We start from the raw sequence: 17,119 nt of genomic DNA on the forward strand, positions 1-17,119 counted from the left end.
ACACGTGGTTGGATGCCATTTTGAGCAGCTCATAATCCAGGCATAGGCAAACTCAGCCCTCCAGAGGTCCTGTTAGCCAGGGATGATGGGAGTTGTCCCAAAACATCTGGAGGGCCGAGTTTGCCTATGCCTGTGATATAATCTCTCCCTAACCCACCCTGAACTGCAAGGTTCCACCTCTTGAGCACCTAAAATTTATCTGCTGGTAACAGACTTACTGATGGCTGCAAAAATATAAATGCAAAAAGAAAAGAAAAGTGGGCATCTTCGGAATCGTACTCAAGAGTTACACATGCACACACAAATTAACTAGAAAAACAACAAGAGTTAATCACAGAATCAGAATTGGAAGGAACCAAGAGGGTAATCTAGTCCAACCCTCCTGCAATACAGGAATATCTTGCTTAGTGTGGGGCTCTAACCCATGACCCTGAGTTTAAGAGTCTCATGCTCTACCAGTTGAGCCATCTCAACTGAAACTGAATGATTTTTAAAACATCTGATTAGAATTTAGGAAATGTCATGAATAATTTATCCCAGTCAAGATGGGCTACCTCTGTTTGACTTCCTGAAATATTGGCTTTAGCTGACCATTCGATTATGCTTTTTCCTCAAAATTAAGCTTGCAATGTTGTCAATTGTGCTGCAAAAATCCAGTACGCAGTGTACTAAAAATATTGAGGTTATTGAAAACTGAAGCCTATGGCATTGCCACTAGATGGCGCATGACGTTCAGCAGGAAATTGGTGGGATTTGATGTCTCTCACAAAGTTGGTCTCTAAGGTGCTACTGGAAGGATTTATTTATTTATTTATTTATTTATTGTTTGACTGTGGCAGACCAACACAGCTACCTACCTGTAAAAGGTACAGGAGTTGATGGTTTGGGCGTGCTAATTTATTAGCTAGCTGATGCTAAAAAAGTAGCCAACTTGATCACTTGGACCAAGAATCTTGCCCTAGTTTGTACCCCTGTGAATAAGGTAAGTACACCCACACCCTGTTAATCAGATCTCTGAACTATTTCCCTGTTTTTTAATCATATGAGACAAACAGGTAGGGGCAAGTTGTTCTGTAGTAGACCATGCTTTGCAATGGAGAGCTTGTGTCATACTCAAAAGAGATTTGACATGGAAAGTCTGGATAGCTGGTTGCTCTGCTTTTTCTTTTTTATAATGTTCCCAGTTTTGGCTACTGCCAGACTAACAACAACAACAACATACTTCATTTTGCATGTTAAAACAAGTCCTGTTATAATTTTTTCACACAGTTTTGTTGGGAAGTATTGTATAGTTAAAAATGTCGGCAAGTTCAGATTTATGCAAAGTTAATTTCTGCTGCTTCTAACTTTGCAGTCGTACATCGTTTTAGGTTTTATCAAGGCATGTCATGAATGATATCAGTAATCTGCACAACAGACCAGCAGAGCAGGTACTGCATAACAACCCCTATATTCCAGGAAGGGTGAGGCATTAAGACAAAGCTGCTTTGTCTGAGTCAGGTTTGAGCTACAGAGGAAAGCTCCATTACCACCACTGATTTTAACAGCATAGCAATTTTTTAATGGTTTCTTAGAATTTCTGAATAATGTGAAGTACGAAGCTGCACACAGGAAAATAAAGTGCCACGGAGGTACAAAAGATGATCCAGAAACATTCTTTTTATTCCTAAACAATGTAATATTTCTCCTGCATAAATTACACAAAGGTCTAAAGCTTTGGTGTGCATCAAAGTAAAGAGCTCTATAAATAGTCACAACTTGTTGTAAACTTCCTAAAACCTTTCACCATCCATTTCCAATATGCAAACAGGCTGGGAGAGAATGAAAGAAAAGTGGTTTGCTAAGCTCAGACCCTTTTCAGCCGAGGGGCCACATTCCTTCTGAGACAATCTCGTAAGGGCCACATGGCAGCAGTGGCTAGGACCAGAGGCAAAATTGGCAGATCAACAAGTGTAACCTTTGTACAGTAGTCAAATTTTAATAAACCCGCACCCCTCTCTGATCCATTCAGGCAAATAAATATAGGATTTCAAGGACATATTCCAGCCAGGCCCCCCCCAAAAAATGAATGAAGCAATTCTGGTGAGAGGTGTGGTCTGGGGAGAGTCTCAAGGGGCAGATGGAGAGACCTGGAGGGCTGCAAAACAACTTACAGTCACAGAAATAGGTTTGTTCTAAAAGGAACTTCAGGAAAACGGGTGCAAAAGGTTCTTGTGCAATTTCTGAATTGGGAGTTTGTGCATGATCAACAGGGCCACAGGCTAAGAATGGCTGTGCTTGGTTCAGGGACTAAGGCTAACAAGGATGCAAGGCAAGTATGAAATCAAGGGATGCCCGATTCCAAAGCCCATGCAAAAAGCCAAGATGTTCCACACACAAGCTGTTGACCAACCTACCAACAGCCTCTTCCTGCTTCATCCTTCTGGGGTCAGCAGGGGCAAAGAGGCTGCAGCAACCACATTCCAGGCAAGCTTAACTGAAAAGCTGGCAGGAGTGGGAAATTGCTGAGCAATTCTGCACCCGGAACAGTCCCAAGAGTCAATGCATGAATTCACCGAAGGAAAGAAGATTCTCTTCCAGCTTGATTTCCTGCGAGTTGGCCTCAAATGGCTTTTCTTCCAGGCGTCTATAGTCTCTTGTATCGGTAGATGTGGTACCTGCATTTAGGGCAGTAATGGTCGACGTCCTTGCAACACTTCGTCACGAAAGGTATGAGGCAGCAGCCCATGCAGCCTCTGGGAGAGAGGGCAGAAAGTTTTAAAGAGGGTTGTTTTTATCCCTTCACCAAAAATTTGATTTCAGGACAGTTTGCGATTGTTTGGCAGTTTTAAAAATATATCCCCAATAACACTAATAAGAGAGAAAATCTCAGTGATAGAATGTTCTTTGAAAGACTGGGCAAATAAAAAGGTGTTTGGTGCCTACAAGATGGATGCCAGGCAAGACTCACTAGGATCTGAAAAGGCCCTCTTAAGAACAGAGGAAGCAGCTTTCTGAGTCAAACCATTGGTCTGTGTTAATATTGTCTACACTGACTGGCAGTGGCTTTCCAGAGTTTCAGGTGGCGGTGGTCGGGTCTCTTCCAGCCCTACTTGGGAGATGCTAGGGATTGAACCTGAGACCTTCTGCATGCAAAGCAGGTGCTTTACCTGTGGTCCTTCCCTTTAGGAAGTTAAGATACTGTCTTATACAGAGACAGAAACTTTCATCTCCCCTTTTTGATATCTGCCTTGCCTCTGAAGGAGGAGGCACTCTTCTGTGTGTGTGTGTTGCGTGTGCATGCATTTTGCGAGGAATGAAATCTCACAAACCTTCAGATTCAAGCAAGATTACTTATGTTTTCCCAAATACTGCAAAATGCAAAATGTGGAGCATATTCTTTAGCATTCAAGAGCATCCATCCATTTGGACCATGAGGGACAGCCTCTTCCCTGCTTCCAATGGGAGAAGTATGTATCGGCATTCCCAGACAGACCGTGCCTAGTGTCAAAAGAGCAGGGACTTTCCTGGAGGACAACCAAGGCCTCCCAGTGTGTTGCAGTTGTTAACCCATGCCCACCCCTATTTGCTGGCACCAGGCAAGCTTCTCTGCAGGGCAAGAGGACATTCACATTTCATCTAGGACTGGCTTTAATTACGGATTTACATTCTCTGTATGTACGTCTCTTTGTATAGAAAAAAAAGCACTCACCCCATCAGACACACAGCACTGCAAGCTATATATGTCAGAGAGCCCACACGATAGACGACCTCCGTCGCAATGATTTGGCGGCAGCAAGGGCAGATGGTGGACGCTGGCTTGCTCGAGAAGATTCCCGCAACCACGACCGGAGGACCAGAGTCCATTTCAACTAGGAGTTGCAAAAACGAAATGGTTCTGTCTGAGCAATTTACCTTTGTTCCACTATCACTTCCCAGCTGCAGCCCATCCCTTGAGAATACCTCCCCACACGGTGTTTGTGGTATAACATCCACTCGGAGTTGTTGGGACTAGAAGGGTTTAATTCTTTCCTTCACATCAAGCTCACTGGGCCAGTTACTGTCTCTCAGCCAAACCTACCTCACTGGGTGGGTGTGAGGATGGTTGGGGGACAGTTTATGCTACCTTGAGTTGCTTGGAGAAAAATAATAACTTGGGCTTAAAAAACCCCTCCGATTGGCACCTATATGATGTGGATGTTTTCAAGTCTAAACATGGTGCTGGGTAGAGGCTTTGACAAGGGGGAAAAGCTGTGGGGTGGGTGTGGAGGGCCCCCCTGGGCATTCTATTGCCCACAGACCAGCAGTTACTCACCTCTGGGCTAAATGGATCCTGGGTCCACTAAGCAGAAGGTCATTAAAAAGTGGAATATAAATGTCAACACCTACCCAGGTTTTAAGCTGTTACTCAAAAGAGGACAGTGATGGTACCTGCCTGATGCCAATGGGCAGAGAGTTCCAGCTGCCAAAGACCAATTTCCTACAAGTGATGCTTTAAAAGGAAATCCCAGCTCCATGGGTTATAATGGCTGAGTGGGCATATATGGTACACGGTGAGCCTTCAAGTTAACTGATCTCAAGCAGTTAACAGGTTGTTGTTGTTTTTTTAACTATACTAACACCTTGAATCTGGCTCAGTAAAACAACTGGCAGCCAGTGTAGATGACTGAGCCAGGCGTGTTATATGCTGATGGGGTCTTGACGTGGTCAGCAACTGTGCTGCAGCATTTTGCACTAACTGCAGTTTCCGGATCAAGCACATGGAAATCCCCACGCACACCGCATCGCAGTAATCCAATCTGTATAGGTTTCTAACACATACTTGGTCCTACTTGATCACAAGGGACATCTTGACATGAATATGGTGGTGGAGACAGACAGTCACAGCCATCGCCACTTTTTCCGTAATAGCCATAGCCACCTGCGCCAAAAGAAAAAGGAAAAACAAGCAGAAGAACCTTTAGTTGCATAGGATTGCCCAGGCAGCTTCAGCTGAGAACAGACGGAAGAGCCCTGCTAAATAATTCCAATATAACCCATCTGTTGTTGTTGGCATCTGTCTTGAGAGACAATGGAATGCACCCTCAGTGAAGTCACCTCCCCATGGCACAAGCCTGGGCAGCGTGGCTGCCCAGATGACAAGACACACACCCCCAGCCTCGCTGATGTGGTCCAAAGCAAAGCAGAGCAATACGTTTGGCACCATCTTGGCTGCAGGAGTTGCCAGAAGGAGGCATACAAGGGAATAACCCATCTAGTGCCTGGGATAAAGTGTGGGTCTTAGCTTCTTTTAGTAGTATTGGACCTGGGGCTGGCAAGTGGCCAACCTTCCTCATTTAATTTGAACTAAAGCTGCCCAGTTGTGAGTGTGTTTCTGTGCATCCTATAACATTTGCCACTTGTGCATTTATGGCTGCCTACCTGATGAAGTAGAAGGTTCTGGCCAGAATGGATCTGGTGCATAGGGCTCCTGGGCGTAAGGTTCCGGGTTGTATGATGACTGTGGTGGGTGTGGTGATGAATATCCTGGTGCATAGGGTTCCGGCTGCTGTGCCAGGGGTATCATGGGGATTGAGATGGTCTTTTTTTGTTGCTCCATTTCTGGTGGTTTGTCTGTCTGCAAGTGATACAGCAAAGGCAAGGTAATGGGAGGAAGCTAATATTTGACTGAATTAGGGAGAGAGGCAACATACACATAGGTTTCTACCAAGGAGCTCAGGTGCAAAATCAGGACATCACCAATGTCAGATTAGCCAATATGAACATCTTTGAAAATATTGTGGTGGTCCTATAAAGTATTTCTGAAGTGACACATAGGAAGTTGCTTTGTACCAAATGTGACCATTGGTCCATCTAACTCAGTATTGTCTACAGTGACTGGCAACAGCTCTCTCCAGGATTTCCATCTGGAGTCTGATGGGATTTGGAGTCCAACATCTGGAGAGCCACAGGTTTTGTATTCTTCCCCTAGAGCAGCCTTTCTCAACCTTGGGTCTGCAGATGTTGGACTACAACTCCCATCATTCCTAGCAAGCAGGACCAGTGGTTGGTCTAGGGCAGGTATAGGCAAACTTTGTCCTCCAGATGTTTTGAGACTACAGTTTCCATCATCCCTGACCACTGGTCCTGTTAGCTAGGGTTGATGGGAGTTGTAGTCCCAAAACATCTGGAGGGCTGAGTTTACCTATGCCTGGTCTAGGGTGTGTAGCTTCAGGCACCTTACTTCCACAATGTCCAGGTACCTCACCATTAACTGTTACAGAGCAGGGGGTCCTTATATAAAAAGCAGGCCTGCCAGTAAGGAAATGCTCTTTCTCCCAGCACCTACACAAACATAAAGGTAAAGGTACCCCTGACCATTAGGTCCAGTCGCGGACGACTCTGGGGTTGCAGCGCTCATCTCGCTTTACTGACCGAGGGAGCTGACGTTGGCCCGCAGATAGTTTTTTCGGGTCATGTGGCCAGCATGACTACGCTGCTTCTGGCAAAACCAGAGCAGCGCACGGAAATGCCGTTTACCTTCCCACCGGAGCGGTACCTATTTAACTACTTGCACTTTGACGTGCTTTCAAACTGCTAGGTGGGCAGGAGCTGGGACCGAACAATGGGAGCTCACCCCATTGCGGGGATTCGAACCGCCAACCTTTCGATCGGCAAGCCCTAGGCTCTGTGGTTTAGACCACAGTGCCACCCACGTCCCTTTAAACAAACATACAATATAGCAAAAAAAATATAAAAAAATTCAAAGGATCTTGTGGCATCTTAATGGCATGGATGTTGGATGATGCAATTCATTTGCAGTGCTGATGCAACTGAGAACAAGCTGCAGCTCAAGAAGCCTGTGGTTTGGACCTTCCATCTGTCCTTAATGCGCTATGTAGCCTTTGCACCCGAGCTAAATCACCTGTGTGTGATGCAATTGTTTCTTCATGTCGGCAATCTCTGAGTTAATCTATGCATGCTGATGAAGCAACTTGACGATTGAGATCGTCAATACCAGGAAAGGTCCTAGAAAAGGAGGTTCAAGACAGGAGTCTCTCCCAGTCCTACCTGGAGATGGTAGGGACTGAAGAAGGGACCTTCTACATGCAGAGCAGATGCTCTGCCGCAGCTACAGCCATTGGTCCATCTAGCTCAGTATTGTCAACATCCCTGGTCTTCAGCATCACTGGCCATGGCATGATCCAAGGTGGGTCACAACAGGAGTACTACCACAGTGCAAATATATGGTAAAGGTTTAAGAAATGTGCAGTGAAGGTTAAGCCTGGGACCTTCTTCATGCAAATCAGATGCTCTGTCACTGAGCTGCAGCCTTTCCTCAGTATGTAGGTTGATGAATCTAAAGCTGAATGTGAGAACATTACAAAGAGCTCTGCTGGATCAGGTCAGTGGCCCATCTAGTCCAGTATACCCTGTTATCACAGTGGTCAGAAAATGTCCCAGCAGGAACCCCAAAGGCAGGACCTGGGTGCCCCACATATACAGTCGTACCTTTGTTTTTGAACAGCCTAGTTCTTGAACATTTTGGCTCCGGATCGAAACCCGGAAATGACTGTTCCGGTTTTCGAACATTCTTTTGGAAGCCAAACATCCGATGGGGCTTCTACGGCTTCCAAATGGCTGCAGGAACTTCCTGCAGCCAATCAGAAGCCGTTCTTTGGTTTTTGAATGCTTTGGAAGTCGAACAGACTTCCGGAACAGATTCTGTTCGGCTTCCAAGGTATGACTGTATCTTGCTTTTACGTAACTGGGGCTTCTCCATGGGACTTATATATTGATTGTTTGCACATATTTGCTTGCCGAAGGCTTACATGGAGTTTAGATTATGAGCCCCTCCCAACATCCTTTTTATTGCGCATTTGGCACGGTTTATGCTCATGATGTGATCATGGTGGCTGCACAAAATCATGCATTCAGTATCATTTGTACCTACAAAAGTGTTGGGGCTCTCAAACTACTTCATTTGCAAAATATGCGTGTCCTGCTAAATTCCTGTAGCTTTTCAAACCACAAATATTTGTGGGGTGAGCAAGGGCCTTTTAGATAGCAATAATGCAGGAACAGTGAGGAAGCATCACATAACCACTAATGGGCTGTCATTAAGGCAATCACATGTTGCAGAAGGCAAGGCACTATTGAGCATTCATTCTGATTTGTTTGTGGGGTAGTTATACAACAATAGACAATCAACCCAAGTTCCTCACAGGCTGTTTATGCAAGTCTTCATCTTATTCATTTTTTCAACACATTTCCCTGTCACTTTCTTAACCACAAAACTCTGTTTATTTTTAAGAGTGGATTTGTTGTGCCTAAGACATGGCAGCACTGGCGTAGGAAGGGTGGGGTGTAGGGGGCGGGGTGCCCTGGGCAGCGGGATCCTGATAGGGTTCCATCTCTGCGCGCCCCGCCCCCAGAACGCGTGCCAGCCGCGCAACCTGCCTGCTTCCCACCCCCGGTGCCAGAGCATGAAGCTCCGTCAATGCATGGCAGGATGCTTAAATTTAGCAAAACCTAAATTTTCCTGGATATGCTTGAATCCCACTCGCAGAAATGCTGACAGTCTGGAGAAGGCCACTTAAAGAGAAATTAGTGAGTAATTATTCATTTAAGAAAAATCCCTCCAGCGGGATCAGGCTTATCTAACCCAGCATGCTCTTTCCAAAATGACCAACTGGATGGCTCTGGGAAATACAAAAGCAAGACTGAAGGACATTTGCCCCCCTTATGGTTCACAGCAAGCAGTATTCAGAGGTATACCACCTCTTATCCTGAAGGTTCTATACAGCCACTATGGGCATAATCCGGTCTGGGATCCTGGCACCCCCAATGGCCACACAGATGATCCTAAAGCAAAGCCAACAGGCAGGACATGCATGAAACAGTAGCTCTCCCACTTGGGATTCCCAGCAACTGGTCTTCAAAGGCACCATCATAACCATTAATACAGGGGGAAATAATTCTACATAACCTCAGCACAGAGCAAATGCACGCAGCACTGGTTCACATGCCTTTCCCCCTTCCCCTGTGAGGAAACATGCCAAGGCACTGATCCCCAGTGGCCTAGGGCAGGCTTCCTCAACCTCGGCCCTCCAGATGTTTTTGGCCTACAACTCCCATGATCCCTAGGTAGCAGGACCAGTGGTCAGGGATGGTGGGAATTGTAGTCTCAAAACATCTGGAGGGCTGAGGTTGAGGAAGCCTGGCCTAGGGCTACCTGCCTGTGTGAAAGGGGAGGGGCAGGACAGAGAGGCAAGAGGCTTGCCCCATGAGGTCACCAAGTGCAATGAAGCCAGAAATAGACTTGCCCATCATTACACATACCTCTCCTCCTCTTCCAGTGGGAGGAGACATCTCTCAGGCCCCATATGCACTATGTATTAAAAGCAACATCATACCACTTTGAACATTCACAGCTTCTGCCCAATTATATTGGGAACTGTAGGTGCTGAAAGGTGTTGATGCCCATTCTCCCAGAGCTTCAGTTCCCGGAATGGTTTAGCAATCAATCCATCTTCCCAGGAAACTCTGGGAAATGTAGCTAGCTGCCTGAAGGGAACAAGAGTCCCCTAACAACTTTCAGCATCCTAACAGTATGTCCCCTAACAACTTTCAGCACCCTAAGCAAACTACAGTTCCCAAGATTCTTCGAGGAAGCCATGATAGTTTAAAGTGGTACAATGATGCTTTAAATGTAAAGCTCAGATGGGGCCTTAATGGAGGGGTATGTGCTTTGCACAGGCATGAACCTTGTTCTGTCCTGGCTTCTCCAGTTAAGGAACCTCTAGCAGCAAAGACATGGGGTGAAACCTCTGTGGGAGGTCTTGGAGAGTCATACTGAGCTGGATGGACCAATGGTATGACTCTGCAGAAGGCAGCTTGTGTCAATACATTCCTGTGAGGAGTAGCAGCTATTCTCATCCCATCAAGTGTTCACCGCTAGCAGTGCTGCTTCCGTTTCACTGCGGTTTGTTTCCACTAAAAGTAGTCTGCTAGCCTCACAATTCGCTATGGCCAAAGCTGGCATAATTAATAATTGTGTAATCAATTTCAATGCATTTCAGTGGAATGTACTGTCAATGCAGACAACGACACACAATTATTTACATAACATTTGTGGACTTAAAAAAAAAGCAGCAATAGCAAATACCACTTGTATTTGCTTGCATGATTTCCATTCCTGACAGCCAAACATGGAAACTGTAGCAATTTCTACTCCTCTTTCTGCTTCTAATGGAATTCTCCAGTATTCTTACCTCCAACCCACCAATCAGGGTGCCCTTTCACTTTTCCCCTCTCTCTATTGGATGACTACCAGTTTCTAGTGTTTCCAAATGGAGAAAAATATTTCTATGTCAAATTTCTCAGATTTGATACACCTTTCTTCATGTCCTTCTTTCCTGCCTTTTTTCCAAACTGAAAAGCCCCAAACACTGTCCAACTTTCTTCATAGGGAAGTTGCTCCAACCCCTTGATAAATTTGGTTGCCTTTTTTGGGGACCTTTTCCATCTATTTTTCTCCAAGGAGTTCAAAGTGCTACATGGTTCTCCCCCTCCTCATTTAATCCCCACAATCCTGTGAGGTCAGTTAGGCTGAGAGGCATTGACTAGCCCTAGGTCACCCATTGAGCTTCATGGCTGAGTGATGATTTGAATCCTGGTCTCCCAGGCCTATCCAGACCCCAACCCAGAACTTTCCAAACTGTGTGTCTTGACACATTAGTGTGTCGGCTGCTGTGTGTAGGTGTGTTGCGCAAATGCTCCCTCTGGTTTGCTAGTAAAACTGAATTACTGTGTTACGAAATGATGCATGTTTAAAAGTTGTCACCAGCATGAAAAGTTTGTAGCGCTAAACACTACAACACCACTTTTGAGATGAGGCAACCAGAACTGTCCATAGTTATTCCAAGTGTGGCTGCACCATAGATTCATATCAGAAGTTAAAAGCCAAGTTTAACAATTCCCATTAATCCTCCACCATCCGTTCCAGTTTTAAGTCTTAAGCTTAAATCTTCATGACAAATTAAGCTAGGGTTGCCATATTTCAAAAAGTGAAAATCCCCCCTGATTTCTGCCTGGACACTGTTTCCAATGACCGATGGCCAGGTGTTGTTGTTCAGTCGTGTCCGACTCTTCGTGACCCCATGGACCAGAGCATGCCAGGCACGCCTATCTTTCAATGCCTCCCGCAGTTTTGCCAAACTCATGCTGGTCGCTTCGAGAACACTGTCCAACCATCTCATCCTCTGTCATCCCCTTCTCCTTGTGCCCTCCATCTTTCCCGACATCAGGTCTTTTCTAGGGAGTCTTCTTTTCTCATGAGGTGGCCAAAATACTGGAGCCTCAACTTCAGGATCTGTCCTTCCATTAAGCACTCAGGGCTGATTTCTTTAAGGATGGATAAGTTTGATCTTTTTTGCAGTCCATGGGACTCTCAAGAGTCTCCTCCAGCACCATAATTCATGACCGAGTATGTCTGGGAAATTCCAGACGTATGGCAACCCTAAATTAAGCCATTATGGAGCGGGTTAAATCACCATGTCTCAGCTTTGTAAGATATGAATGAACCTTTCCCCTGCACAGGCAGACTCTTCTCTCTTTGTGTGAGCCACAATTTAATCAGGGAAGCCTTTAATAAATCGTAGTTTCCAGTTTCATCCAAACTGGGAAATTCTGGTTACCAGCTTTGGAACAAGTCAGGCTATTAAACCAACCGTAACTGTTGGCTTTAACATCCTGGCTTGTTCTGAAGCTGGTAACCAAAGTTTCCCCATTTGGGCAAAACGAGGGAAACTGTGTTTAATTGACAACTTTCTTGGTTCTTCAAAAGGTAGGTGCATAGGGACTGCAGGCAGGCATAGAAAAGTCTTGTACATATCTTGGCTGAATAAACTGAGATATGGTTGTCCAAACATAGCTTGGGAATAAAATCCCATCCTAGCAAAGTCCTGCACTGCTGCTGCTGTCAGCCCACATGCCATAAACCAAGGATGGGGAACCCTGTGTCCCTCTCCTCCCAGTATGGCCAATGCTCATGGGAGTTGTAACCCAAGACCTCTTGGGAATTCCAGTGTGAACCACCTGGAGTTTCATCACAGAACATTATTCAGCCAAGATCTGAATGAGAGATTATCTCACACATACACCCCTATGTGGCAGGAGCAAAGAAGCCAGGAAGCTGCCAGTTAAATACGGTTTTTCCTGTTTCACCCAAACTGGGAAACTATGGTTGCCAGCTTTGGAACATGCCAAGCTGTAAAGCCGTAAGTTGAAGTTGGTTTACTATCCTGACTTGTTCTAGATCTGTTGACCATAGTTTCCCAGTTTGGATGAAAATGGAAAAGATGGCTTATTAGAGGCTTTTCTGATTAAATATAAATATATTAAAATAAACAAAACACAGCCCTAATATATACAGATATAAAGAACTAACATTTACCCTCATCCAGCATTTAGGAGAGACTCGTCGATGTTTTGCTTAGGAATCTTTGCCAAGTGGCCGATCTGTTGATGGTGTTGTATCAATTTTGACAAACCTCACACCTTGGGGGGATAGTATCCAATGCTAGCCCTAATCAGGGTAGACCCACTGAAATGAATGGACAAGGTTAGCTTTGCTCCATTCATTTCAGTGGGTCTACACAGAGTAAAGCGTAGTTAAATATTGCTTTCATTGCTGCACCTTCTGTTTCATTTTCCCACCGACTCCATGGAGCAGCAAACTTAAATTCCAAGGAAATTCCATACCTCAGTAGACTGTGAAGAAGATGAGACGACCGTTTTCCCCTCCCAAAATTTCCAATCACTTTATCCTCAGGTTGGATGCCGTCGTTGTCCCAGGGAAGGGAAAGAGCATGTTGTTGCCCTTGTAGAGATGAGGATGCTGACAGATGGCTTATCCCAGTTTAAAATGACAGGAAGGGACTGTTGGCAGGTAGGTAGGCAGGTAGCATTTAATTACCCCCCCCCCCAGGTTAGCCAAGTGCTCCAGCCTCCTCCATACACTTGGCTTGTTACAAACATCCAATTAAGGAATGTCGGGGAACGAGTTTGCTGGGAAGGCTGGGATGTGGCTCATTCATCCCATACCAGCTATTTGGGTTCGTGCTTGACATGGAAGTTAATTGAAGATAATCCCCGGAGCATTTGCTCAAGGCTTTCTTCAAACAGAAGAGCCACAACACGAAAAGGTGTTCACTATCATTAGATCAACACAGGCACAAGTCCAAGGCCTGACCCGCTTGCACTTCCATCCTCCTGGGCAAATTCCATTTCAAATTTTAATCATGCAGAAAGCATCTTCTTTAGCTTAAAGAGTGGCCAGGGCTCCTCAAAACTTCGAAACAGAACACCCAGTGAAGAACGGGCTTTCTTTTTTAATGACATCTCGTGATACAACCTACGGAGCTGTAAATGTGTCGCTCGACTGGTTTTACAGTTTCAAAGTTTGACTTTTTATTTTTTTTTTAACAGAATTTATTGGCATTTTCACAAAACAACATAAACCCAACCCCCACACCTACAAATATCAAAACAAACACAAATACAAATACACATACACATAATGTCAGGATTCTTCTTCTTATCTGTATATCTCGCTATAGAAAAAAAAAAAAAAAAATTCTAGTTCCGAATCTTGACACTTGACTTCCCCCGCCTATACACCTTCGGTTTTAATACAATACACTTTCTCCTTAACATCTTTTCTCCATAGAAGTTTAACTTATCTTGATATAGAAAGAAAAAACACCTTTGTCTTATCTTTTGCATTATAACCTAAAACTTAACCAAATATTCTTAGAGCTAAACTTATTTCTTCTATCATTTAGCATGCTGCTTTTAACTTAAATTCAATATCTCCTTACTTATTTAAAATAAACTTATTTAACAAACTTCACACTCCGATTTCGGATACCATGGCAGACCATCTATGTTATACAATGATTAATTCAACCCACTCCCCTTTTGTCCATTGTCTTCTCCTGTCTTTCACCAGAACCGAATCCCCTATTGTATGCTTCTGAATGTCCACAGATCCAGGTTACAACCACAACAAACCCTGCATCGAGCTCCAAGATGTTCATCCTCTGCATTCTGAGCTTCTCCGTAGCTTTGTACCAAAATTCTTCTTCTTGTAGAAATCTTAATTCTCTGTCCCTCGACCCCGAGCTGCCACCTCGGAATCTAGATATTAAAAAACTTTCCGTTTCAGGGTTTCTGCCACCCCCTGAAAACAGTCCCTGTTCCAATCGGATTTGCTCTGCCATCTCAGACCATCCTTCCAGCACATCTTCCAGCTCTTTGCAAAAGTCTGTTTCCATTGAGTAGATTTTTTGGAAAGCCTCCTCTGTGGAATACAGATTATTTCCATTTATAATCCCACACAAGACTCTTAATTTTCGATTAGCCAGCTCCAATTGAAAGACAGTGAGCTTTTCCTCTACCTCCCAGTCCTTCTGTGCCAGCATGAGCGCAAAGTCCAACATCTTCGGGGAAGGGAGGTGGGTATCAAATTACATTTCCTGTCTTTTTCCTCCTTTGTCTCAATTTTCTCCTGCGCAATTCCAAATCGCCGCCATTTCTTCCGAAGCCAGAGTATAAAGACCAAAACTTCAAATGGAGATATTTTTCCTCAATTAACCCCTGAGAGGGAATCTCTACAGAGTCAGTTTTCAAATTCCAAGCACTTTCAAGTGATTAGTGTAGCAGCAGTCACTTAAAGAGTTAATTCCTTCCAACCCCCGAAGGGAGAGAGGCGGGCTGCCTTTTCTTTTGATCCCAGAGCTTTTCCCGAAGTACAAAGAGTCAGTCAATTACTCACAGCTTCTGGTTTCTTAGCAACTTCTTAATGACAGGTAGAACAGAGACGCTCCTCACGGACTTTGCCGCCGCATGTAAACATCCCGGTTGGGGCATGTCCCCTGAAGCCCGACTCCGTGGTCCCTTCACCCCCACTCCCCCCTTACAGGGGGCGCGGGGGAAGGGTTCGGAGCACAACGGGCATAGCCGGGGAGCCCAGGGCGCGGGACGCTCTTCCCGCGCCCCAACCAGAGCCCTGCATGCGGCTGCAGGGCTCCTAACCCCCGGGATGAACTGGGTGCCTCGCCACCGAAGCAGCCCAGGACCATCCGCAATGGCGCCAGCCGCCGGAACAAAGTTTGACTTTTTATGGCCCTGACACACAAATGGCTTACTTTCGAAGTCCCCATCCCTCCAAGGGATATTCCTCCCCACCCCCAAGTGGAAAAGCTGTCGACCGATTCAGATTCTGTGCAATGGAAGCTGCTGAAATCTGCCAGGACCACAGCCAGCTCAGTGCTAAGTTACATAAAAGCATAGAATTGTAGATCTGGAAGGGACCCAAAGGGCTGTGAAGATCTTCTCTTATTGCAACTCTTGATTGCAAGAAAATCCAGACCTGCCAAGTGTCCCTATTTTTCAGGGAAAGTCCTGGATTTACAGAAGCTGTCCCAGTTTCTGATTTGATCCTGGAGTGTCCCGCTTTTCCGTAGGACGTCCCTATTTTCATTGGAGAAATGTTGGAGGTTATGGAAAATCATGTTTTGTATGTAGAGTCGCCTTGCTGTTCTTTACAGAGGACCGTCCTCTATTTGAAGGAATCCTTTGAAGGGATCTCTCATCACAAGGCTGTTCCTGCCCTATAAAACAGTATACAATGCAGTCTTTAATGTATAGTGCAGATGTGGCACAAATCTGATTTTAAGGTTAAGAACTATAAGAAGCAAGCACCATGAAGCTGGAGGAGTGGGGAGGGCTTGATGTTGCCCATCAACAGTTTTAGCACCTTGACAGCAGACTGAGCAGGAATAGCAGTCACCTCTGCCACATTCACAGGAAACATTTAAAACACTTTGGTCCCCCTTTAAACAGCCATGGCTTCCCCTAATGAATTCTGGGAAGTGTAGTTTGTTAAGGGTGCTTGGAGTTCTTAGGAAACCCGATATTCCCCTCCAAGAGCTACAATTTCAGAGTGGTTCAGCAGTCACTCCCTCTTCTCACAAAACCTTGGGAATTGTGAGAGGGGAGCAGAGGTCTCCTAACCATTCTCAGCATCCTTTAACAAACTACAGATCCCATTTTTTTGGCGGGGGGGGGGGGCTGTGACTGCTTAAAGTGGTGTCACAGTGCATTAAGTGCCTTGTTCCTCACTCTGTTGAGGTGCGTTATCTTTCTATTCAAATAATAGTAATTGAGATGGATCCAAAGTTAGTCATAAGCAGAAGAGACTCATTAAAATTTATGGACATGGATGACATAGGTCTTTAATGGGTTTATTCTAAGTAGAACTTAGCTGAATGCAACCTATTATTAGGGCTGTCAACAGGATTTGGACAAAGCACAAACCAAATCAGCTTGATTCAGGCAGAATGGGACTTTCGTTGAGTTGGGTCAAGACAGCTTCAAGTTGGGTCAGGCTGCTCAGAGTAATCCATGGCTGTCAAGGGGCAGGGTCTTGGGTGTGAGGTGAGAAGATGGAGCATAGAATAACAGAATTGTAAGGGACCCTGAGGGTCGTCTTGTCCAACCCCCTGAAATGAATGAATCTTTTTGCCGAACGTGGGGCTCGAACCCCTGACCCTGAGATTAAGAGCTTCATGCTCTACTGACTGAGCTATCCTAAATGTGCAGAAGCAGGTTCAGTCCTGCTCTCTTCAGTGAGGACATGGGGATGCAGCCTCCCTTTCTTTACCCCCTCAGCCACATAGTTAATTAGACTTTTAAAAAATACTAATTAAACATTAGCTCCAGCCCCTGAATCAATTTGGGGCTGGGTCTGGGTCAAGTAAGCTCCAGATTGTGCGTGCTTCTGTGTTTGGAGGGCAGGGTTGAATTTCCAAACACTTTTCGGCCACAGCTGGTGCTATGGGATCCATACAGGGTTGGGGAATCCAAGCTATAATTCCCACAGAGGAACCTGATTAAAGCTCATCTATGTTTGCCGTCCTCTGGGTGCAGGAATCCAATACGTTCAGCTGGAAAAGTCCCAGGAAACCAATGAGTTTATTTAATACTTCAAAACACAGCTCTCAGCTCCCAAAGCAAATCCTAATTCCTGGCAAACCGTTAAACTTCATCCTCACTGGATATGAGATAGAGAAGGGGTTAAGATCTCCAGTTTCTA

General features: G+C 45.2%; 1 protein-coding gene across 2 annotated transcripts; it reads right to left on the minus strand.

Annotated features, from left to right (window-relative positions):
* Positions 1-2,088: 2,088 nt before the first annotated feature.
* LOC117057172 (lipopolysaccharide-induced tumor necrosis factor-alpha factor-like) lies at positions 2,089-12,918 on the minus strand. Of its 2 annotated transcripts, none has more exons than XM_033167998.1 (5): positions 12,724-12,918; positions 5,401-5,596; positions 4,802-4,900; positions 3,692-3,851; positions 2,089-2,735 (listed from the first exon to the last, which is right to left on the minus strand). In XM_033167998.1, the coding sequence occupies exons 2-5, from the start codon at positions 5,576-5,578 to the stop codon at positions 2,627-2,629; spliced, it is 546 nt and encodes a 181-aa protein (XP_033023889.1). In that variant the 5' UTR covers positions 5,579-5,596; positions 12,724-12,918; the 3' UTR covers positions 2,089-2,626. The 2 variants fall into 2 exon arrangements, with proteins under 2 accessions (XP_033023889.1, XP_033023888.1); XM_033167997.1 differs by having other exon boundaries at positions 5,401-5,592; positions 12,724-12,916.
* Between the last annotated feature and the right edge of the window lie 4,201 nt (positions 12,919-17,119).

The sequence above is a fragment of the Lacerta agilis genome, chromosome 13 (genome assembly GCF_009819535.1).
Source record: "Lacerta agilis isolate rLacAgi1 chromosome 13, rLacAgi1.pri, whole genome shotgun sequence".
Classification (NCBI taxonomy): domain Eukaryota; kingdom Metazoa; phylum Chordata; class Lepidosauria; order Squamata; family Lacertidae; genus Lacerta; species Lacerta agilis.